At 55.1% G+C, this 22,472-nt stretch overlaps 2 protein-coding genes and 1 pseudogene across 14 annotated transcripts in view; 2 read left to right on the forward strand and 1 right to left on the reverse strand.

Moving 5' to 3' along the window:
- The window catches only part of RFX2 (regulatory factor X2), an 89,192-nt gene extending 78,482 nt beyond the window's left edge, over positions 1–10,710 (forward strand). For all 6 annotated transcript variants that reach the window (XM_004771558.3, XM_013045370.2, XM_013045371.2 and 3 more), the window contains 10 exons: positions 310–425; positions 1,356–1,474; positions 1,802–1,914; positions 2,338–2,492; positions 3,723–3,820; positions 4,717–4,866; positions 5,454–5,662; positions 7,353–7,506; positions 8,527–8,569; positions 9,103–10,710. In XM_004771558.3, the coding sequence (XP_004771615.1) occupies positions 310–425; positions 1,356–1,474; positions 1,802–1,914; positions 2,338–2,492; positions 3,723–3,820; positions 4,717–4,866; positions 5,454–5,662; positions 7,353–7,506; positions 8,527–8,569; positions 9,103–9,215 (1,270 nt within the window). In that variant the 3' untranslated portion in view covers positions 9,216–10,710. The remainder of the gene's footprint in view (positions 1–309; positions 426–1,355; positions 1,475–1,801; positions 1,915–2,337; positions 2,493–3,722; positions 3,821–4,716; positions 4,867–5,453; positions 5,663–7,352; positions 7,507–8,526; positions 8,570–9,102) is intronic.
- Positions 10,711–13,519: 2,809 nt separating this feature from the next.
- LOC123394460 lies at positions 13,520–13,687 on the reverse strand (annotated as a pseudogene).
- A 7,850-nt stretch (positions 13,688–21,537) lies between these two features.
- Positions 21,538–22,472, forward strand: part of RANBP3 (RAN binding protein 3) — a 53,801-nt gene continuing 52,866 nt past the window's right edge. For 3 of the 8 annotated variants that reach the window (XM_013045328.2, XM_013045327.2, XM_004771546.3), the window contains exon 1: positions 21,538–21,908. In XM_013045328.2, the coding sequence (XP_012900782.1) occupies positions 21,884–21,908 (25 nt within the window). In that variant the 5' untranslated portion in view covers positions 21,538–21,883. The remainder of the gene's footprint in view (positions 21,909–22,472) is intronic. The other 5 variants (XM_013045324.2, XM_013045326.2, XM_045085834.1 and 2 more) reach the window with 5 other exon arrangements.

Here is a 22,472-nt window from a genome sequence, read left to right on the forward strand (position 1 = left end):
CTTTATGGGGACCGAGTCTCCATTTAGGGAGATGGAAAGCTCTGGAGATGGAGGCTGGGGGTGACTGCAGGACAGTGTGAGCGTGCTTCATGTCACAGTGCTGTGCGCTTAGAGACAGTTACAGTGGTGAATTTCATGTTGTGTGTATTTTAGCCCGAGTTTTTAAACACGACACACACACACACACACACACGCATACACTATGCACACACACACAGCCCAAACTGAATCCTGCTCAGCTCTCTGCTCCTTGAGCACCTTCGGGCTGCGCAGCCGGGGCCTCATGGTGGCGCCGTGTCCCCTGCCCAGGTACAGGCCAGCCCAGAAGACGGACGGCCTTGGGGACAGCGGCTCGCACGGCAGCCCGCACGGCACGCCAGAGCAGGCCATGGCCGCACAGAGCCTGCACCACCAGCAGTACCTCGGTGAGTGCCCCCCACCCCGTGGCCGGGGCCAGCCGGGAAAGCGGGGTCCGCTCAGCGCTGCCAGCACCAGCCACCTCTGCGGGGCTGCGCTGAACAGCCGGCCTGCGGAATACCTCTCTAATTACACAGACATGTTCTAGGTCAACCTTGAGGGCATTCCCCCAAGATTGCAGAAGAGTCAGCAGGTGTCCCCAAAATGAGTGTGTACAAAATGACCATCAGAAAAAGAAGCAAAGAAAAGGAAATGTCCATCGGAAAGAAGACTAGATGTACTTGAAAACCTGTTGCCTGGGGACTTGGCTGCCCTCCTCGGTTCTCTTCCCCAGTTCCCTGGAGCATTTAGGGTGCTCAGGATTCCTTACAACTGGCTATGCGTCGGGGTGGCCTGACCCAAGGCTGCGAGGCCTGACCCAAGGAAGGGCCTGGCCCTTCCCTGCGAGACCCCCTCCCCTGCCGGCCCCAGGGCCGCCGGGAGAACACGTGACTCGCAGCCTGCCTCTCGGCTCGTGCCCAGGGAGGCTTGCTGAGGCCGCGATCACAGACACACACCGAAGATGGCTGTGGCCTTTGGGTATATGTAGTGTGTTTTTCGAACCCAGAGAGAGCCCTTAAGGGAAGCAACTTGGGACAGCCACAGCTGGCCCCTCCCCAGATGCAATGCCCAGGGTGGCCCCCAGGCTGGGGTGATGGGAGTGCCCGTGGAGTGCGGGGCCTGGGCTCAGGGCTCATCTGTGTCCGTGTATTCACTGTCCCCCGGAGATGACAGTGTTGTCCCCTATTCTGTCCCTGAAAAAAAACCAAAGCTTCAAAGTTGTGAGACCCAGGGCTGGGGGTGGTGGGGGTCACCGGCAACCCTGACCCGAATCCCCCAGCACCTGCACCTGCTGCCTGCGGCCCTTCTGCAGCTCTACTACCCCATTTTCCTCCCAGATGTGTCTCACGTCTTCCCGGAGTTCCCAGCGCCTGACCTGGGCGGTGTCATGCTGCAGGAAAGCATCTCGCTGCACGACGTCAAGGCCCTGCAGCTGCTCTACCGGCGGCACTGCGAGGTGACCACCCGGGGGGACCCTGAGCCTGGGCCCCAGGGAGGAGGTAGGGCCGGGTGGAGAGCAGAGCGAGCCCCCCACCCCGCCCCAGGGAGGCGCATCAGCCTCCCACAGCGCCAGCACCGCCAAACTCTCAGACCATCAGGTGTCCCTGGGTGACCCCGAGGAGGTGGGAGCGGCCCCCTGCTTCTTCTTATGGTGTTGCTCCTGACTTCAAGGCACCACACTGCAGCTCCTGTCACAGCTGCCTGCTTGGCATGTCCTGACGACACGTGATGGGCCACTTTAACACGCACATCCGTGAGGTCAACGGGCTGTGTTTATTCACAGGCAACTTTGGACGTCGTGGTGAACCTCCAGTTTCACTACATTGAGAAGCTGTGGCTTTCCTTCTGGAACTCAAAAGCCTCCTCGGGTGATGGCCCTGCCTCTCTACCTGCCAGGTAACAGCTTCGTCGCCCCCCGCACCCCATCCCCGCCCCCCACTTCATCCCCAGGGAGCTGCTCTGGCTCCTTTCCCAGGATCCCAGGGCTAACCTGCAAGCTGGGGACACCCACATGGTGACCATAGACAATTGGGTCCCTTTCCCAGAACTAGCGCTCGGAGCCCCCCTCGTGTGTGTGTGTGGTGTGTGTGTGTGTGTGGTTTCCATGCTATGTGTTCCCCATCCCCTTGCTTTCTGCACGAGGGACCATAGAGGGAACCCCGTGCCGTCCCAAACAGAGGACGTGTCATCTGCCAGCCACAAGCAGGGAGTGGGCAGCGCGGGCCCGCCAGGGCATTGGGAGGCAGGGAGGGGTCCATCCCGGGGGCCCCCTGCCACCCTGCAGGCTGCGGCTCACCCCGGCTCTCCCATTCTCCACAGCGACGGGGAGCCCGAAGGCGCCGTCCTCCCCAAGGACAAGCTGGTGTCTCTGTGTAAATGTGAGCCCATTCTCAAGTGGATGAGGGACTGCGACCACATCCTGTACCAGGCCCTGGTGGAGATCCTCATCCCCGACGTGCTGCGGCCGGTGCCCAGTAAGCAGGGCCGCTGGCTGCTGCTCTCTCCGCCACCCCTGTGCTTTCCTTGCCCCCCGCCCCCGAGGAACGAGGCTGCGGGGAGGCCTGCCACCCTTGGGTCGCCGCCCGCCCGCTGGTTCGGTGCTGCGGGGCTCCCAGTGACATGCCGACCTCTGAGTTCCTCTGGGGCCCGGGATGCCCCCCAGGACATCCCTAGAGGCGGGGCGGAGGTCACAGAACAGCCCTACCCCTGTGGGCAGGGTTGCTGAAAGCCCTGGAGAGGGTCTCGATCCACTGTGCCCCTCTGTCCCCCAGGACCACCTGTGGGCCCCTCCCCCAGCAGTGACACGCACCCCCTTCCCCCCACCGGGCACACCCAAGGCTTTCCCTTGGGCTCCCAGGCTCCTGAGGAACCTAGGCCCTGAGGCCTCGCTCCTGATGAAAGACTGAGGGGCGGGCAGTGGCCCGTGGGTACACCTGGTCGGGCCCTGTCGATATTTGCGCCCGTGGGCCCGACAGAAACTTCGGTCTTTCTTGATGAACCGGTGTGCTGCTTTGGGGCCAGAAACTGGGAAACAGCCAAACCATTGCGTTTCTCCTTCGGGCTTGCCTGCCGGACACTGTTCATGGCGGCGCTCGGTTAGAGTGTCTGCGTTAAGGTTTGAGTTGGGGTCCATTTGCTTTCACATTTTTGAAGTTTTTCTTCTTTTTAAACAGTCTGATTCGTTTCTTATTTGCAAGCCACCTCACAATAAATTTGGAAGTTGGTGGAGGATATGTACGTGCATGTGTGTCGATCGGGGCTTCACCTCGGCACTGTGGACTGGTCCCTGGAATGGGGGGGGCGTCCTGGGCAATCTGGGGGTTTCGGCGTGGCCCGCTCCACGCGGGAGCTCCCCGCATTGTTGTGCCGGCCACAGATGTCTGCGCACATCCCCCAGCATCCCCTGGGGGCAGAGTCACGCTGGGTGAGGAAATCACTGAGGCAGGAGGGAGAGGAACGGAGAGGAAGGCCCAGGCGGGCCCCCGTCCTTACCCAGCGCCTCCCTCACTAAATGCCCGAATTTCTGCCGGGTCCCACGTCCGTCCGTCCCGCCTCCGTCCCGCGTCCGTCCCGCGTCCGTCCCGCCTCCCTCTTCTTCCCTTGCTCTAACGGCTTCACTGCACCTGCGCCTCTTATGTTCCCGCTGATCCTGATCAGGATCAAGACCCTTTCCCACTGTAAGTATCGCGGCTTGTGTCTCCCAGGTACCTTGACACAGGCCATCCGTAATTTTGCCAAGAGCTTGGAAGGCTGGCTGACGAACGCCATGAGAGACTTCCCGCAGCAGGTCATCCAGACCAAGGTAACCGCTCGGCTCTGCCCCAGGCTGGGAAGGGCTCCGGGAGGGGCTCTGCCACAGGCAAAGCAGGCCGCCCCGAGGGTCCTGAGGCCCATGAGCACCGCCCCCACCCCCCCTCACTCCCCCGCCCAGGAAGCCTCGTGGGTGCTGGCGCTGTGGGACGGACACCAGCGGGGAGGGGCACGACGGAAGCTGTCATTTGCTGTGACGCATTTGGGTGGACACATGGAATGTCCCTGTGCGCCTCATAGGAGGGGGGCACTTAACCTCGCTGTCACCCTTTCTGCAACAGTCTTGCCACAAAGCAGAATTTAAAACGTGCAGAGCGGGCCTCCCTGCGCGGGAGAGCGTGACCGCTGCTCTCGCACGCGTCCCTTAGAGACCTGTGTACAGGGGAGGCCAACGTTCCGAGCATCGGGCCTCCCTGACCGCAGTCTGGAAGGATCTGTTAGACCAGCAACTCCCAAACCTCGGGGTGTGTAGGAGTTGCCAAGGTCATGGTTAAAATCGCAGAGTCCCAGGCCCCACCGCCACAAAGCCTGATCCAGTGGCCCCGAGAAATCTGTATTCCCGGCCCTGGCCACTCGAGAGAGCCGAAGGAATTCTAGAAGCAGCAGCATAAGCACCCTGTCCTGAGGGCCACCTCACCAAGGCTATGGCATCTGCTCTAGATGCCGAGACGCCTCGGTGAGGTTCGTATCCTCCGGTTTAGTCTCACTCTTGGTCCTGAGACAGTGGGAAGGGTGGGTCCCTCTGCTCCCTCGCCTCCACACCGTCCTAGAGCCCAGGCGCCCTTCTGGGGGGAGAGAGAACCAGCACTCCCCCCCATCCCCCCACGCCCCCCCAGCTCTCACCCCCCCACCTCACCTCTGCGCCTCCTGCCCCTCCCCCGGCCACAGGTGGGCGTGGTCAGCGCCTTCGCCCAGACCCTGCGCAGGTACACGTCCCTCAACCACCTGGCGCAGGCGGCACGCGCCGTGCTGCAGAACACGTCCCAGATCAACCAGATGCTCAGCGACCTCAACCGCGTGGACTTCGCCAACGTGCAGGTGACTTTCCCCAACACCATCCCCCGCCACCTGGGATGGAGCCAGGGACCCAGCTGTAGATCTGCGAGGACACCGTGTGTGTGTGTGTGTCCCATCCCGCTGGCCTCACCTTCCAGCCTCCAGAAAAATGCTCAAAACCATAAAACGCAACCAGCAGCAAACCCGGCGGGCGTGAGAACAGGGTGAAGGCGGAAGCCCCCTGCAGCCCACCCAGGGGCCCCGGGCCTCCAGGAGCTGGGACCCACACCCTGGTCCGCCCTCTTTAAGAATCTACCTTCCTGCTGCCGTCTTCACAGCTGTCTCATCTGGGCTCAGAAAGTGCAGGCTGTGCTCGCGCGCGTCCTGCCACAGCGATCCTGGCGCCGAGTTCAGGCTCCGAGTTCAGGCTCCGAGTTCAGCCACTAAATAAACACACTTTTAGAGAAAGGAGCACTCAAAGTAAAACACCGCAAACGCACGGTGTGTAATCTGAGCTCTGGCTTCGGGAAGTGTGGGTTTACACACTGAGAACCAGGACGGGCTCCCTCTCTGGCTGCGGTCCAGTGTGTTGGGGGGGCCCACCCTGACCGGCCACCCACGCCCCGCAGGAGCAGGCCTCGTGGGTGTGCCAGTGCGAGGAGAGCGTGGTGCAGCGGCTCGAGCAGGACTTCAAGCTGACCCTGCAGCAGCAGAGCTCCCTGGACCAGTGGGCCACCTGGCTGGACAGTGTGGTCACCCAGGTCCTGAAGGAGCACGCCGGCAGCCCCAGCTTCCCCAAGGCCGCCCGCCAGTTCCTTCTGAAATGGTCCTTTTACAGGTAAGTCCGGCTCAGTTTCCAGGAGAACTCGGGGAAGGCGTAGTGTGCGGACAGATGCAGCGTCTGGCCTGCAACTTTTCCTTCCAGACCTGCGCTCTCCCCGGACTGACGTGAGGCTTCAGGAGAAGGGGGCTGGCGTGGCCTTAACCGCCAGGCCATAGCTCCCAGGGCCAGGGAGGGGAGCAGGCCGAAAGACCACCGCCCCCGCCTAGGGACCCCAAATCCGAGTTGGCTTGTTTACCTTCAGGGGACTTGGCTATACAAAGCCAAGAAGCTTCTGAGCAGAAAACATCCCAAATCCCAAGCCGTTCCGCCCTGTCCACTGACTCGGCCTCTGGGTCCGCACCCGTTCAAGCGACCTTTGCCCCCCACGTGCTGGGCTGTCCACAGCCTTGGCTAAGCCATTGTAGATCCACAGCCCGCTGAAGCCACCCGTCTCGTCCCGCTGCCAGAGTGCCGTCAGAGCGCCCGTGCACGCGGGCCCGGGGAGGCGTGCGAAGCCCTCAGTGGGACGGCCCCCGCCGCTCGCTCTTGCACACCACATCGAGCCCACACAAGCACAAAGTTTCAGCCCGTTAAAAAAAAATAGGACAGGGCACGCTAACATTTTCAAAGTTGATTGGAGCAGCCCCCAGGCCGCAGGTGGTCAGTGAGCAAGGGGAGAGGTGTTTGCAGAGAATATGCGGGAGAAAAGCAAGAAACTGAGGTCACTGCCTTTAGCTTAAGTGCCGCCGCAGCAGGGGGAGCCTGGCCCTTCGTCGCTGGAGCTCAACGGCCACTCTGAGGAGCCCACAGGTCGGCTCCGGCTCAGTCCTGGTTTGCTTGGGCTCCAGGGCATCGGGAGCCCCTGCTGTGCGGACCCCCTGCACAGGGGGCTCACACGTCTCCTCTCTGCCTTGTCCCCTCCTGGTTCTTTTGCTACCACGGTGACAAGTGGGGAAGATCTGAGGGGGGCCGTCAGGTGTTGGGGTCGAGTGCTAAGTGATCTCATCCCTTTAGATCAGGGTTTGCTTTTTCTGTGGAGAATCAGAGAGTACGTATTTCCAAGAAAGAAAGAAACTCGTCAGCATGACATGTAAATGAACAGGCATGGCCCATGTGCCAATAAAACTTTATTTCCAGAAACTAAGCCGTGGATTTCAGGCACTTTTCACGGGTCACGAAACATAATTCTACGTTGGACTGTGTTTCCAATCATTTAAAACTGTAAAACGCAGTCATAGCTCACAGGCTGTAGAGGAAGGGGCAGTGGGCTGGAGCGGTCTAGATTTGGGGCCACAGCTTGCCAACCCAGCTGCAGATGAAAGAGACGAAAGTTCCCTGAAGTTCTGTCTTGTTTGGCACCTACACCCCTGCCTGAGGAGTGAGGCTGGATGGGAGGGGATCTCAGGAGGGAAGGCCAGGAAGGGCTGCCTGCTGTGGGCAAGTCGTAAGGACACCATGACTGACCACAGGCCATTGGCTAAAGCTTGTGTCAGAGACACGATGTCACGTTTCCACGGCCTCTTGCTTACAGCTGACCGCCCGCCTGCCTTTCCCACCCCCACGTCCCCACCGCAGTCACAAGGAACATGGGTGGTCTGGGTGGCTTATGAGTCCTGGGGGCCTCCTGAAAAGCCTGGCTTCTTGCCTGCCTGCAACCCCGTGCTCCCCGGAAGGCCCCCCCAGCCTCTGTCTGCCCATCCCCCAGCTCCATGGTGATCCGCGACCTCACGCTGCGCAGCGCCGCCAGCTTCGGCTCCTTCCACCTGATCCGCCTGCTCTATGACGAGTACATGTTCTACCTGGTGGAGCACCGCGTCGCAGAGGCCACTGGAGAGACACCCATTGCCGTGATGGGAGAGGTGAGGGCCCTCGGGATCCCGGGACAGCGTGGGCAGTGTGTGTGACACAGTGGACAGCCCAAAGAGAAGACCCTTGCCAGAGGCCTGTGGGTGGGAAAGAGCTCGCATGCTGGAGCCAACCGACCTGGGTTCAGACCTGTCCTCTGCCACCGAGGGTGCTCCTGCCCCTGAAATGAGGCCTGGAACCCCCAGCCCGTGGCGGGGAATCTCCTGTTGGAAAGTACATAGAAAGTGTACCATTCCGACCATTTTGAAGTGAATGATTCAGTGGCATTTAGTACATTCAGAGTTGTGCAACCACCACCTCTAATTCCAGAACATTCCATTGCCCCAGAGGCAAACCCCACACCTGTCAGTGGCCACCACCATCCCACTCCCCAGACGCTGGCACCCACTACCTTCCTTTCTGCCAGGATCTGTCTATGGTGGGCATCCCACGGGGTGGAGTCCCACATAGCATGGCCTTTCGTGCCTGGCACCTTTCACTCAACACAATCCTGTCAAGGTGCAGCCAGCTGAGCTATAACGTGTATCTTTGCCGCACTCCTGCGGCTGACGAGATTTCCTTGGATGGCCAATCAGCATTTGCTCTACCCATTCATATGCTGATGAACACACGGGCTGTTTACGGCTTTGGGCTTCTGTGACCTTCTGGGCACACGTTCTTGTTTGAACACCTGTTTTTACCTCTTTCGGGTACATTCCTAGGAGCGGAATTGCTGGGTCGTGTGGGATTGTTTTGATGAAGAAATGAGGTGATGCTTAGAGAGCTTTTAGTACGCAATAAGCCTGTCACCATGCAGAGGTCACAGTCCTTGTCCTCTTGGTGGCCTGCTTAGTGGGCACCCACTCAGCCCTCCAGCAAGATCCAGAAGGTGCCAGAGGGGATACACTAGCCTCAGGGCCCCTTCTCCTGGGGCAAGCGAAGCCTGTCTTAACTGTGGATAAAGGACAGTACTAACATTCACCAGGACCAGGCCCCTTCGTGGAGGCCCCTGACTCTGGGCTTCTCTCTTTCAGTTCAACGATCTCGCCTCCCTATCGCTGACGCTGCTCGATAAAGGTGGGTGTGTCCGTAGCTTTTCCACGAGGCTCTCCCAGGGGCTCTCCCAGGGGCTATTCTTCCCACCCTGGGCCTAGCTGAGATCAAGGCAGCTCCCGGGGTGGGTTGAGAGCCGTTAAGAGCTACAGGTGAGGCCAGGATGGCTGCTGGTGTCCCAGTGATGCTCATGCCAGCCCAGACCCTGCTGGGGCTCAGAGGAGCTGCCCCGTACCTCGTCCTCAGGTGGCTGCTTTGGGCCACCATCTAACCCTGCTCCCCAGGCACCCCCACTTCAGGCCCTGGGCTGCCTGCATCCACCTGCCCCTACCCCAGCCCATTCCCTGCCCCACACGGTAGGGGGCGCCAACTGCTGAGGGGGCCCCTGCCAGGAGTGTGACCCAGCAGACACACACTGGTCAAAGAAGGTCTCTGGGAAGAAGGCCTCCCCGGGCACTGCAGGGCAGCGTCCATGTCTGTGCACCTGTCCGAGCACGTGCTTCTCTCTCCCTCCCTCCTGCGCCCCACACCCCTCATCCCCAACACTGACCTTGCAGATGACCTCAGCGAGGATCGCAGCAGTGAGGCCGACTCCAACGCCCGCAGCCTGGGTGAACCCCTGGTGAAGCGGGAGCGCAGCGACCCGAACCACTCCCTGCAGGACGTCTAGGTCTGGGGTGCCTCCCGCAGGCTCCAGCCCGGGGCCTCCGAGCTCTACTGTAATAGTGCCTCTCAGGTGGTGGGACCTTTGCTCTGACTCCAGGGGCGCCAGTGCACCCTCAAGGGACGTGCCATTCCTCCGATTTTCGTCGTTAACCCACAACAGAAGGTCACATCGGGCTCCCGAGTGCCTGAGCTTCTCACCTCGTGCCTCCTGGGTCATCTTCTCCTTCGGAGTGTTCTTACTCTCTCCTCTGCCGGGCCATGAACTTCGGTCCGAGTCTCCACATCCTGCCTGAGACCTGGAAGGGGCGGCACCTCCACATTGGGCTTCTCAGTTCAGCCGCTTCCAGTTTCCACCATTCTTTTTTAAAATTTGGATCCCAGGAGGGAAGGGGTGTCCTGCAGCTGTGGGGCAGTACTGAGCGGACTGGAGTCCACGGAGCTCCCTGCCCTGGTGCCCCGTGGTGGGAAGGGACCCCCTCCACGCTGTGCCCAGGCCCTCCTGCCCTGCTGGCTGGGCCAAGGCGTGGAGGCCCACCCCCAAGAGCCCCATCTGCAGACACCACAGGTCCCCAAAAGCAGCTGTCAATCACCATGGCCCCATGTGGCCCGAAGAACAAGTCATGGAAACGGCCCACCCATGCCAAGACATAGTGGTGTCTTCAAGAATCAAAACCAGGAGTTTTATCAGCAGCTGGGAGGATTTGGGTTCTGTCCAAGTTCACGCCAACATCAAGCCAAACTGCTGGGTCTGGAATGAGTTTGTTCCGAGGGGGCTGGGTGGTCAGTGTTTCAGTGATGCCTTCAGAGGGCAGCCATCGGGCCAAGTCTGCCTGGCCCCCGCTCCATAGAATCTTCTGGAATGCCTGCCTTTGAATTAGCAATCCTGGAGCACTTCGACCCAGCACGAGTCCCATCTTGAACTGCTCAAAGTCGAAACTCTTCGCTGGATGAAATGAACCCCGAGGACTCGCACAGCCCTTGAGCTGTGAACACTCCGGATCTGTATCCGCCATAACACATTGCACTCGGTTAGCTCCGCGCAAGAGTCCTGCCCCCAAACCAACTGCAAAAAAGAAAGACAAACCTCTGGTCTGGGAAGCACCATCTTATGAAATGCAATAGTTTCTCTTTTTGAAATATGTTTATATCAATAGTTTTGTGCTCTAATTGTTATTAGAATGTTTCTTATGAACGTGTATATTGCGGTATATTCGGTCCCCATATTTTTCTTTTCATTCATGCAGAAGGTACTAATGTAAACTCACGTGGCCTTGAGAAAAACCTTAACTTCCCGACAAGCCGCGCACTCCTAGGTCCACCCCAGGTGTGCAGAGCGGTGTGGAGGGGAAAGACAGGAAAAGCTAGGCGCTTGTTTTAGAAACCAAGTCTATCATAATCACAATGTTTGTCTGGTTTTACGGTTCAAGACTTAGATGAAATCAGACAGAAAGAATGTCTTTAAAATATATATCTCCCCTCCCGGGAGACATTTAAGCTCACGATTTGTGGATTGCGACGGCCTGTCTTTTCTTCCACGTGGGGTGAGTAGTACAAACTGGGTTCCCGCCTTGTGCTCCTGCCTTTGCAGGACTCCACAAGGAACACAAGTGACGGTAAAGACATGCGTCTTCCAAGCCCGTTTTCGTTTTTCGGCGATCCATACTCCAGCCCTTCCCTGGACACACGGACACACACATACACACACCCACGCACACACCGTGGCCCTGGAAAATGCAGGCCTCCCTCCAGGCCCATCCCCTGCCCTGGACTGCCAGCCTGGCCGGGCTCCTGCCATGTGAGGCTCCGAGGAGAAGCAGCGGCCTCCAGCACTTTCTTCTTGGCTCCCTGGGGAGTGTTCCAGAAGGAGCAGATTCCCTGAGCTTCATTTAGCAAGGCCAGCTCTGGCCCAGAGATGGCAAGAAAGCAATGGTCAGCCCAGGAAGATCAGGACTATTTGGGAATGGACTAGACTTACCCAGATACGGCAGAACAAAGCCCCGGCCTCAGGCACCGATGAAACCCTCCGGTTGTCCCCAGGACTTACTCGGTAGAGGGTTGGGGGCCAAACTTGGGAATCCCCTAAGAATCACTGCATGAGCTTGTGCGAACGTGGCCAGTGCCTGGTGGGATTACCATGGGGGCTGGAAATCCGCATTGTCTGAACCACCCTTGGCAGAGGAGAGGGGATCCGACACAGAGTTATAGGACTTTGAAGAACCCCTGCAGAAGAGACTCAGCAGGCTCGGGAACAAAGGAAGGCCCACCGATGGGAAGATGTTCCAGAAACACGGGACACCATTTCTGGTCAGCCACCCCTAAAAGTTGCTCTTCTGTGCCAGGCAGGTGCCCCACATCCCCCAGAGATGCTCAGCCTTGGCCCCAGCCCAGGCCCATCTATCCCCAGTAGAGGTCCTGAGGCCCCTGGGTGGCACTAAAATCATCTGTCTCCCTGGGCTGGGACCTCCAGGGGCCTGCCTGTGGCTCAATGCTCTGCCGTCACCATCTTAAGATTCTCAGTAGTTTTTGAAGAAAGGGCCCACGCTTTCGTTCTGCACTGGGCCCCAGGGCAAATTGTGTGGCCAGTCTTGGGAAACTCCCAGGACATGACCATGCAGACTCCCCTTCAGCTGGGCGGCTGAGCCCTGTCCCTGTGGTGAGTCTCTACCAGGCTCTGAGAACCCAGCGGAACCCCGACTTGCCCCATCCTCTTGTCGTTCATGACCGCAGTCCCTCTGCAGCCTGACATCCCTGAGCACAGCCAGCCCTTGCACCAAGCAGCAGCGAGCCAGGCCAGGTGCTGGGGTGGCGGGGTGCCTGGAGGAGGAGAGCCAGGCCCTGCTCCTGGGCCTGCGCGGCTGGTGAGAGAATGAGCCCAGGTGATGTCCCCATGACCACTGCCCCAGGAACCAGAGAGGAGATGAGCAGGGGAGACTGCCGAAGGCCCACAGTCTATCAAGTCCCCTAGAAAGCCCACAGAGTAGGGACCCAGGGCACAGGGCCAAAAAACAAAGGGAACCTAGTCCTACCAAGAGCCTTTGGGAGGTTCTAACTAATCACAACGACTCCGTACTAGATGCTTCTATCCAATCTCCTCTTTTTGACAGTAGGTGTTCCCACATTGTACACATGGGGAAATTGAAGCTGCTGGCTGGAATGCAGAAATGATGGCTGGAGCATCAGCAGCCATTTTTAGACCTTGAGGTGGGTATCCTATAATAAGGAAGGCAAAGCAGTGAGACAGAAGGAACCTGGATCCCTGGTGATCAAGGAGCTACATTACAATCCTGACAACCCACAGCCAAGAGTTCCATAAGCTGCACTGGGGAGGGGAGAAAGGGGGGGCAAGGGAACCCACAGCTATTCCTGCCTCTGGGAACGCTCTGGAAGCAAGAACTCTGAAGCAAGCTGTGAGGTGCACCCCCTGCACATACACACACATTCCAGCTGTGGGTGTGCTAAGAAGGGAGAGACTCTCCCTGGCTGAGGCTATCACCCCCTCCACCACTTTTCCTCCTGCAGCTCTGGCTGCTGCCCGTCTTCTCCTGGCTCCCATTCCAGAAGTTCATCCTTCCACACCTTCTGTGACCTTGTCCAAACTCAAATGAAAATGCTCCACCACGTGCTGCTGATTTGCCCCACAGCAGCCCAGCCCACCACTGCTCAGAGGTGTGTGGGTGCCTTCCCCTCCACATGGCAAAATGGGAGCTCAGCATCTGACCTTTCAGGCCACCTCCTCTTGTCTCCGTCACGGCGCTGCCCACCATCCCTCCAACCGTCAGACCGGAAACCCAGGGCCTCCTGCATTGCCCCCACCCTTCCTAACCTCCCCAAAATGCCCATAACATGGCCACTCTCTCCTTCCTCCTCTCCACTCCCCAACACCTGGCTAGGAAGTCAGCACGGCGGGGGAAATAGGGCTAGGCTATGCGAGTTTGAGTGCCAACTCCACAGTCACGTGGTAAATTACAACTGACCTCGAACAACATGGGGTTAAAGGTGCCAAACCCCCTTGCAGCCAAAAATTGCACATATAACTTTTGACCCCCCAAAACACTTAATAGTCTACTGTTGACTGAAAACCTTACCAATAGTCAATTAACCCCTGTTTTGTTTGTTATATGTATTACCTACTGTATCCTCGAAGCAAGCCAGAGAAAATACTAAGGAAATCGTAAGGAAGAGAAAGGGCATTTACAGCACTATACTGTATTTATTGATATAAATCTGCAGCTTGAACCCATCGTGTTTGAGGGTCAGCTGTACTTTTTTTTTTTAACTAAAAAAATCTTTTATTTACTACTTTAGTGGGGAGGGTGCACTGTTCCTAGAGGTAATGCAATACCAGGTCGATGCGTGGAGTGGACGGAGCAAGCTTCTATTCCAACTCCCTACTCCAAAAATCTATTTAATATATTGTCCTCGGATAGATGACGTATCAGATATTAAACTGATAAGAACAGATACTGGGTCAGCTGTACTTAAATCAGATTCTCCACCTCTACCTCACAGCCTTGTGAGCTTTAAATAAGTCAATACTTAGCACTGGAGTAAGCACTCAGTTGTGTCTCAGCCTCAGCACTGTGGACACTTGGGACCAGACCATTCTTACTGGCGGGGCGTCCTGCGCACTGTGGAATGTGTGGCAGCCTCCCCGGCCTCACCCCTCCCTGCCAAGCACCTCCCCCCTCCAGTCACGACAAGCACAGAGGTCTCCAGACAGCACCCCGTGGCCCCTGGAGGGGGTGGGGCAGCAGAAGGGACCCTAGGTGAGAACCACTGGGTGAAAGCACTGTCATGATGACCAGTTCCCTGCATCTTTTGAACCTTGGCAACCACATCAGTTATCACCTTTCTTCCTCTCCCCACACTTCACACAAACCCTTACCCCCTCACTGCTCTTATTTCTCGCTCCTGGAACTCAGGAGCGGTCTCATCTGGGGCTCTTTCCCCTTCCCTGGACTTCCCACCTAACCTCCCTGCCTTCACACACACACACACACACACACACACACACGCCCGCCTCTTTAGTGCTTCTCTTAATTGACACCTCCTCCAGGAAGCCTTCCTGGAAGCTCTCCCACTCGATTAGGATCCTTTATACGCCACCTTTCCCATAAGCACTGTGGGTGCATAGCTCTTGTCTGCCTTGCTCAACACCGATATTTCCCCAAATCTAACACCGTGTATATGTAGGCTCCACACACATGTAGTGACTGAGTAAAGGTTTCTGGGAGAAGGTGCGACTCATGGTAATCACGGGAATGTAGGGGAAAGGAGGAGAAGAAACACATGGAGAACACTAAGGAACGGCCAAAGGAAAGAAAAATCCATTCAGGAGGGCACCACCAGAATTATTTTTTCTAATCAGAACGGGGCTTTAGAAGAATTTTTCCGGTACAGTGGATTATACATAAGCCAGAAGCAAGGCCAGTTAGGTACTTGATAAGATGGTATAAGTGAGGGGTAGGGAGTGGGGGTAGTGGAGATGGGGTAGTGGAGACAGAGCTGGGGAGGGGAGCAGGCAGAAGTCAGGGGTTCACTACAGCCCCGTGCCCAACAGCAGATTGAGTGGGTTATGAAGTCAAATTGGTGGGTTATGACCAGTTTCGTTTTTTTATTTTAAGATTTTATTTACGTGAGAGAGAGACATAGCTAGAGAGGGAACACAGCCGGTGGAGTGGGAGAGGGAGAAGCAGGCCCCCCCGTGGAGCAGGGAGCCCGATGCAAGGCTCACTCCCAGGAACCTGGGATCATGACCTGAGCTGAAGGCAGACGTTTAATGACTGAGCCACCCAGGCACCCCCCCCTTTTTTTTTAATGGACCATGATAAAAGTAGAAAACATAAGAAGTATGGATGGGATAAAGATAAACTTTACTTTGTGAAGTTGTTTCAGTATAATAGGTGCATATACATACACAAGAGGACATCAGACTGTCATGTGAGCCCAATGTACAATGTACTGGATATAGGAAATGCACTGTACGTATCAAAAGCCACAAGTACTAACTGGTAATTCTCAGCCTATTTTGAGGTCATGGGTCTCTTCCAGAATCCTCTGTGATAGATGTTGGTGGGGTTTTGCCATCCAGCTTCCATTCTGCCTTCTTTTGGAATAACACCCTGATTCCCTTTTGAGGAATGACTTTTCTTCCATGGATTTAAATACCACCTCTAGGGCGCCTGGGTGGCTCAGTAGGTTAAGCCTCTGCCTTCGGCTCAGGACATGATCCCAGGGTGCTGGGATCGAGGCCCACATCGGACTCTCTGCTCAGCAGGGAGCCTGCTTCCTCCTCTCTCTCTCTCTCTGCCTGCCCCTTTGCCTACTTGTGATCTCTATCAAATAAATAAATAAAATCTTAAAAAAAAATGCCACCTCTACGTGGGCACTGGAAGGAATGGGCTTGGCACAGTGGGGGGTGATAAGTTGAGTAAGGGAGGGAGGGAGGGAGACCTGGAGGGCTTCCTAGGTCCTAGCCAGGACTTAGGGCTTCATTCCAGGAGTGACAGGCCCATGAACTCAAAATAGATTGAGATCTCCCCGCCATCGGCTCTCAGATGTATGACTGCCCACCAACACCTCCACTTGGATGTCTCGAGAGACAAATGGCATCTCAGACCAGCAGCTGCACCTGGAGGCAGTCGCTCAAGGGTTGATGGTAAGTAGTTGGAGGAATGAGCTGGTTAAGAGTCCAAAACTGGATGGGTGGGGAAAGCAGGGTTGGGGGGCGCCGGGTAACAGTGCCCCACCATGCTGGACCCAACCAACACTTTCTCCCAGAAGTCTGAATTGTGAGCTGAATGTAAGACTGAAAGCAACAGAAGTGTGGGGGCTCTCCGAGAGGTGTCCCACGCATTCTGCTAAACTGGCTGCCAAGACCCACTGGCGCCCATGCAGTTTCTTCTTTTCCCCCTTGACCTTAGGAGCATCTTTATAACTTTCCGGCAACTTCTCCCATTGCTTACATTTGCCAGAAGTGTTCTGGGGGTTTTGCAACCTGTGTCCAAATCAACACACCCTCAGTACCCAGGAATTTTGCAGTCGGACTCAGAAGGGATTCTCCGACTCTGTAGGTCCTCCCAGATGGAGGGGCACTGTGTGAGAGGCGGCTGGGAGTGTAATCCGCAGAGCAGCAAGCACAGCGCAACCAAGATAGGATCTGCCTCTGCTGGTGCATCTCATGGGAGATGCCGGACCCCCAGCTGAGACCGCCCCCCAATTGACACAGCCTTTGAGTGCCCAACATGTTCAGTTACTTGGAAGGAACTGAATGGCTTCCCAATCCTCTGCCGCCCCCCAGTGGTCACTGTGTGACATGGCCGCTTCCTTTTCCCCAGGGGGACACAGAGAGCTGGATTTTTGCCCAGACAGGAGGCAGGTTGGTTTTTTTGTTGTTGTTGTTGTTTTGGGTTTTTTTTTTTTTTTTTTTTTACTAAATTGCAACAGTGCGAGATAGGAAAGGCCACAAGCAACAGATTGAATGAGCTAGCTTCCTTCTTTTCCTCCTCTGCCTCCCCTTCTCTTCCTCAAATAGTCCCTATTTATTTACATAGATTCAGAGGATCTCCCCATGATATACTCAGTAATTACACTGCGGAAAGTAGGAACCCGGCTGAGGCTATCTAAACTAAGTGATCTGAATTATCATCACGCATGGTACAAATCGACACCATATGCCTCCTGATGGGACGCACCTAGCTCGACACATCACTCCTGCATTATTCCTGCCAAAAATTGGTAACCTGAGTTTAATCATGAGGAAATGTGAGTCAAACCCAAAATTAAGGGACATTCTTCCAAATACCAGTGTCATGGTCAAGAAAAAATTAAGACCAAGAAACTGATCCAGACCGAAGGAGACTAAGGAGAAATGACATGAGAGCAATGTGGGATCCTGCACTGGATCCTGGGACAGAGAAAGAAATCAGTAGTGAGGAATGGTTGGATTTTTTTTTTTTTAAGATTTTGTTTATTTGACAGAGATCACAAATAGACAGAGAGGCAGGCGCAGGGGTGGGGGGGAGCAGGCTCCCCACTGAGCAGAGAGCCTGATGCGGGGGCTCGATTCCAGGACCCTGAGATCATGACCTGAGCGAAGGCAGAGGCTTAACCCACTGAGTCACCCAGGAGCCCCTGGAATGGTTGAAATTTAGATAAGATCTGTGTATTAATGAATGGTATTGCATCAATGTGAATTTCTTAGTTTTGGTCATTGCACTGTGGTTTTATATAAGATAAAATATTTAGGGAAGCTTGATGAAGACTCACATAGGAAAGATGTTAGGTTTTGAAGCTGATGGCCAAGAAAGAACTCTTGAGATGTCTTTAGTGCAAAAAAAGGTGGTTTTATTAAAGCACAGGGGCAGGACCCAAGGGCAGGAAGAGCTGCACTGGGGTCATGAGTGACTCATTTTAACTTTCATGTTGGGAGGTGGTTAGGGATAGCGTAAGTCTCTAAGGAATTCCGGAAGCAAGGTTTTCAGGACCTTGAGGGGGTACCTTTGTTAGGAAAAGATCATTTATTACTAATAAAATCTTAGTCATGAGACCCTTCACATGTATATTGATGGGTCATATGCTTGGGGGGTGATTGCCAACGTATATCTTGGCAGAGGGAAGGGGAGTAGAGAGAAAGGCAGTTTTCAAAGGAGTTTTTATATGTTAAAGTAGACTTACAGGATCCTGGGGGTCGGGCTAAGATTGCCTTTTGCTCTTAGCAAAGTAATGTACTAAGGCAGTTGAATGTCTGCCTGTTTCAAGGACTTGTCAAGAGGCTGGAAGTAGTAAGGAATTTAATAATTTTCTTTTGCCTTTGTTTCCCACATCAAAGATTATATAGAATTCTTTGTGCTATTTTTGCAACTCTCATTTAAGTGTATTTTAAATTGATAAGTTAAAAATCACAAGTAAAATATAGTATCTCCTCCCAATTCCGTGCTCTATTTAGCTGCTGCAGAATATCGAGTGAGGGAAGCTGATGCACCCAGCTTGGGTCAGGACCCACCCCACCCCTCCATCAACATTAGCATCAGCCACATGGGAAATCCTGCTGTCAGGAACCCTCAGTGTGGGCTGAGGGAGGACAGGGAGGGGGGTTAATGGAGGAGGCAACCCAGGTTGACCCCCTTGCCCTCACCTGACTCTGAGCTCCTTGAGGGTGGGGAAATGTGTAGCTGATTAACCCATGGGGCCTCAGTCTCAGTGTGGGGGTGGGCACAGAGCAAACACCTGCCCATCATGGGAAGATGAGAACCTAATTGCTGCTGTGAAGGCTCTTTTTACTGGAGCCCAACTACAGAAGCTGTTTAGAATATGGCTGTAAAGGAAGTTCACAGTTCTCAGAGCACCGCCAGGGCTCGGGGGTTCCTCACACTGGTCTCCTGGTAATCCAAGGAGGAAGCAGGCAGCTGGGAAGCCAGCCGGTCAGCAGTTCATGGTAGATCCTTTGGGTCCTTCCATATCCCACTCCCAACCTCTGTATTAGGAAAAACTCCAAACATTGCTGTGGTTTACGAGGTCCCGCATGCTCCCTCCTCCCTGACCTCATCCCCTCACTCTGTTCTAGCCACACTGAACTCCTCTTGGCTCCTCCAGCTCACCAGCCTGGCTCCTGCCTCAGGACCTTTGCACTCACAGATCTTCTACTAAATGTCACCTCCTCAGAGGGGACTTCCCTGACCAGCCAATCTGAAGTATCCCCTTTTTCTTTCTTTCCTCCCTGTCCCCCTTTCTTTTTGAGTAGACTCCTCGTCCAGCATAGACCCCAACTTGGGGCTTGAACTCATGACCCTGAGCTCAAGACCTGAGCTGAGATCAAGAATGAGATACTTAAACAACTGAGCCACCCAGGCACCCCAATTTCCCTTTTTCTCTCACTGCCACTAAATGCTATTTTTTTTTCTGTAGTACTAGTCACTATCCCATATGTTAGCCAGTCTATTGTATATCTCCTTACAAAAGAATACAAAACTCCACGAATGCAGGGTCTAAGTTCCAGGAAGCCAGGATCTGTCTTGTTCCAGCTGTTCCAGAAAAGCAGATGAAAGCCGCAACCTCTGTCCCTGTCATGACCTAGCCTCATAAGTTGGTGTCACTTTCACTGTATTCTACTCATCCACCGCTAACAAGTGCACCTCCACGCAAGGGAAAGGAATGAGGACCTCATTTTTTTGATGGAAAGACAGTCAAAGAATTTGGGACCTTGTTTTCCAACTACCACCAGTAAGTGATAAACAAATATTTTTTTAATAAGTAAATAAATGTTGACTAAGTTAATTTGTTAGAGGAGACCAGATAAAGCAAGAACAGGCCTGAGGGGCGACCGCTGGCAGCCACTGGCACTTGGGAGACAATTGTGAAACCAGCGGAAACTTAGTTGGCTCCTCAGGCTGATAGGTCTAGCATCTCTCTAGGTCCCTTGGAAAACAGCAACTGGGTTATATTTAGCAAGTGATGACGTGTTGCTGGGAGGTGCCCAACGTGTGGGATGAATGTGGTATATGAAATGGCTTCAGGAGACATACAGATATTGCATGAGGACACCGAATCACATGATTTAGTTATCCAGTTTTCAGTCCTCCTCTAGCACTTCTCATCGTGTTAAGGAGAGTCTCCGCTGAGTGACAATATGCCTTTAATAACCCTCTAATACTGTGCTAGTATCTCTTTACGTCAGAGAAAAAGCAGGCTTGGGGCTTAGCACCTTGGCAGTCAATAATGTCTAACCCAGAATTTTAAAATTTTCATATTTATTTTTACAATTATCTCCTACTCATGGTTTAGTGGTTTTCTATTCAGATGGTGATATACGCTATTTAGTGTAAATGTAAACCAGTGAAAGGCCTGTAAAGAAAAGTATTAAGCTCATTAAGGGTCAGAGTTAGACAGACAGCAAAAGCCAAAAAGATCTACCCAAGAGAAAATATATCTAAAATGAAATATAGTGAAGCCAACAAACTAAAAACGAGAAAACCTGAGCCTACACACTGCTGGAGACCTGACGGACTTAATGACCACCAGGGTCCTTTCCAGCACTGGCATTCCGGCTCTTCCTAGAGAATTTCTAACTCAAGGTCTGTGGCCTGGGCTTCTATTTTGGTGGCAAAATGTAGGATAGGAAAATCAAGGCTTTTATTGTTAATAAGTTAGTGCAATTCTTAGTGGTATTAACCATTTCTCACCCCCCAAAATAAGTGAAAGTTTTGAGCAGCGCTTTTCAAGGTCGGACATGCATAGGAAGCCCCCGGGGAATCTTGTTAAAAATGTGGCTTCTGATTAAGGTCTGGTTTAGGACCTGGGGTTCTGTATTTTTAAGACGCTTCCAGGTGATGCTGATGTTGCTAATTTGGGGACCACACTGGAAAAACAGCAAGCTCTAGGAACAAATACAATGTGTTCTGAGCATCTCTTCCCAGCTCTGAAATTAGTGATGTTCGCATTAGTAGACTGAAATCAGCCATGGTTGAAGAACTTACACCAAGAAAATCAGCACTACAAACCAGGGTTCAATTTCATTGTTTTATTAATTATGTTCTAGGCTTAAAAAAAAAAAAGTGATAAGAAATACATAAATAAAATTTACAATAAACTATAGCACCCAAGCACACATAGAAATACATATACGTACACAAAGACTGATACACACGTTCTCCTCCAGAGAAGCAGCTGTTAACCATCTGTGGGGCCCCACAGGTCCTACAGATGCATACAGGACAGCCATGTAGATTAGGGACTGGCAAAATCTTCCATAAAGACCCAAATGGCAATTTTTAAAAAATTTTTCTTTATTTACTTATTTGACGGGGGGGGGGGCGGCAGGAAGAAAACACGAGTGAGAGGAGAGGCAGAGGGAGAGGCAAAGCCCCTACCGAGAAGGGAGCCTGAGGCAGACTCCATCAACCCCAGGCCCTTGGGATCGTCACCTGAGCCGCAGACAGACGCTTAGCCGACTGAGCCACCCAGGCCCCTTCCAAATGGCTAATATTTTAGGTTCTGTGGGTCTGTCGCCGTCAAAAAGGAGACAGCACCGCGGCTGCAGCTTGAAAAGCAGCCACAAACAACATGTGAATGAGTAAGTGTGGCTCTTTTCAAAGAAAATGTTATTTGTGAACACTGAAATTGAAATTTCATCCAATTTTCACATGTCGTGGGATCCTCTTCTTCCGATGTCTTCCAACCACGGCAAGCGCGGAACCGTTCCGAGCTCACAGGCCACAGGCGGCCAGCCCGCTGCAGGACCCCCTTGTCTAGATCACAATGGGAGAGAGCGGAGCGGCGCTCCCGGCGCGTTGGGCCCGGACACAGAGCCCCGGCAGAGGGCTCAGCAGGCGCGCAGACCCGAGGGCTGGAAGGAGTTCGGCGCGCTCCGAGGCCCGGGGGACCCCCGTGGCTAAACTGTCCCGAGCAAGAGGGGAGCATGCGAGCCGGGCGCGCGGAGCTTCGTGAGCCTTAACGAGAGGCTCAGAATTCACTCCCAACTCGGCAGGGAGCTCTCCGGGCGCGCGGGGCAAGGATGCGCCCTTGATCTAGTCTGTATTTAAGGACTCCTCCGCCTGCCGCTGGGCGCGACCGGAGCGCGGGGCCCGACCGGAGGCGGCGCGGTGTCCCCGGGGCAGAGGCGAGGCTGGCCTGGCCCCGCGTGGCCCGTGGCCCGGCGACCGAGCAGAGCCAGGAATGCGTTCAGACGGACTCCCGGCAGGTGAGCCGAGGCGGCCAGGAGCCGCGGCGCGCCCGACACCTTCCCTCCGGCCCGGCTCCCAGACCCAGACGCTCGAGGCCCCGCCGCGCCACGCGCCGTCCCGGGACCCCCATCCCGATGCCCACGCCTCCCCGCCGCGGGCCCTCCCCGCCTGATCCCTCCGCCCGCCGTGCCTCTCCGACCCCTCCCCAGCTTCCCCCGCCGCCCCACGTGGCCTGAAGAAAACGCTGGTCTGAGTAACTGGGCCCTCGGAAGGGGAAACTGGGGCGCCCCGGAGCCCTCCTGTCAGGCTTGCGCTCGCGGAAAACTACCCCCGCCGCCCCCCCCCCCCACAGATCCAGAGATTCACCTCGGGGAAGGCCTCGGTCGCGGCTCCCTCGGCTGCTCACGGCTCCACCGCAAGGAACTTGGAAACGAGCAGAAAGCTGCGGCGTCGAAACACAGCCCCCTCCGCGCCGCCTCACAGAACGTCGGCTCCCCAATGCGCGCGAGGCTCACTGCGCATGCGCCCTGCTCCGCCCGCCCCCCCCCCCCTCCCTTAGTCGGCGGGAAAAGGAGGCGGGG

Source organism: Mustela putorius, unplaced genomic scaffold (genome assembly GCF_011764305.1).
Source record: "Mustela putorius furo isolate JIRA1106 unplaced genomic scaffold, ASM1176430v1.1 tig00000095_pilon_pilon_pilon, whole genome shotgun sequence".
NCBI classification, from domain to species: domain Eukaryota; kingdom Metazoa; phylum Chordata; class Mammalia; order Carnivora; family Mustelidae; genus Mustela; species Mustela putorius.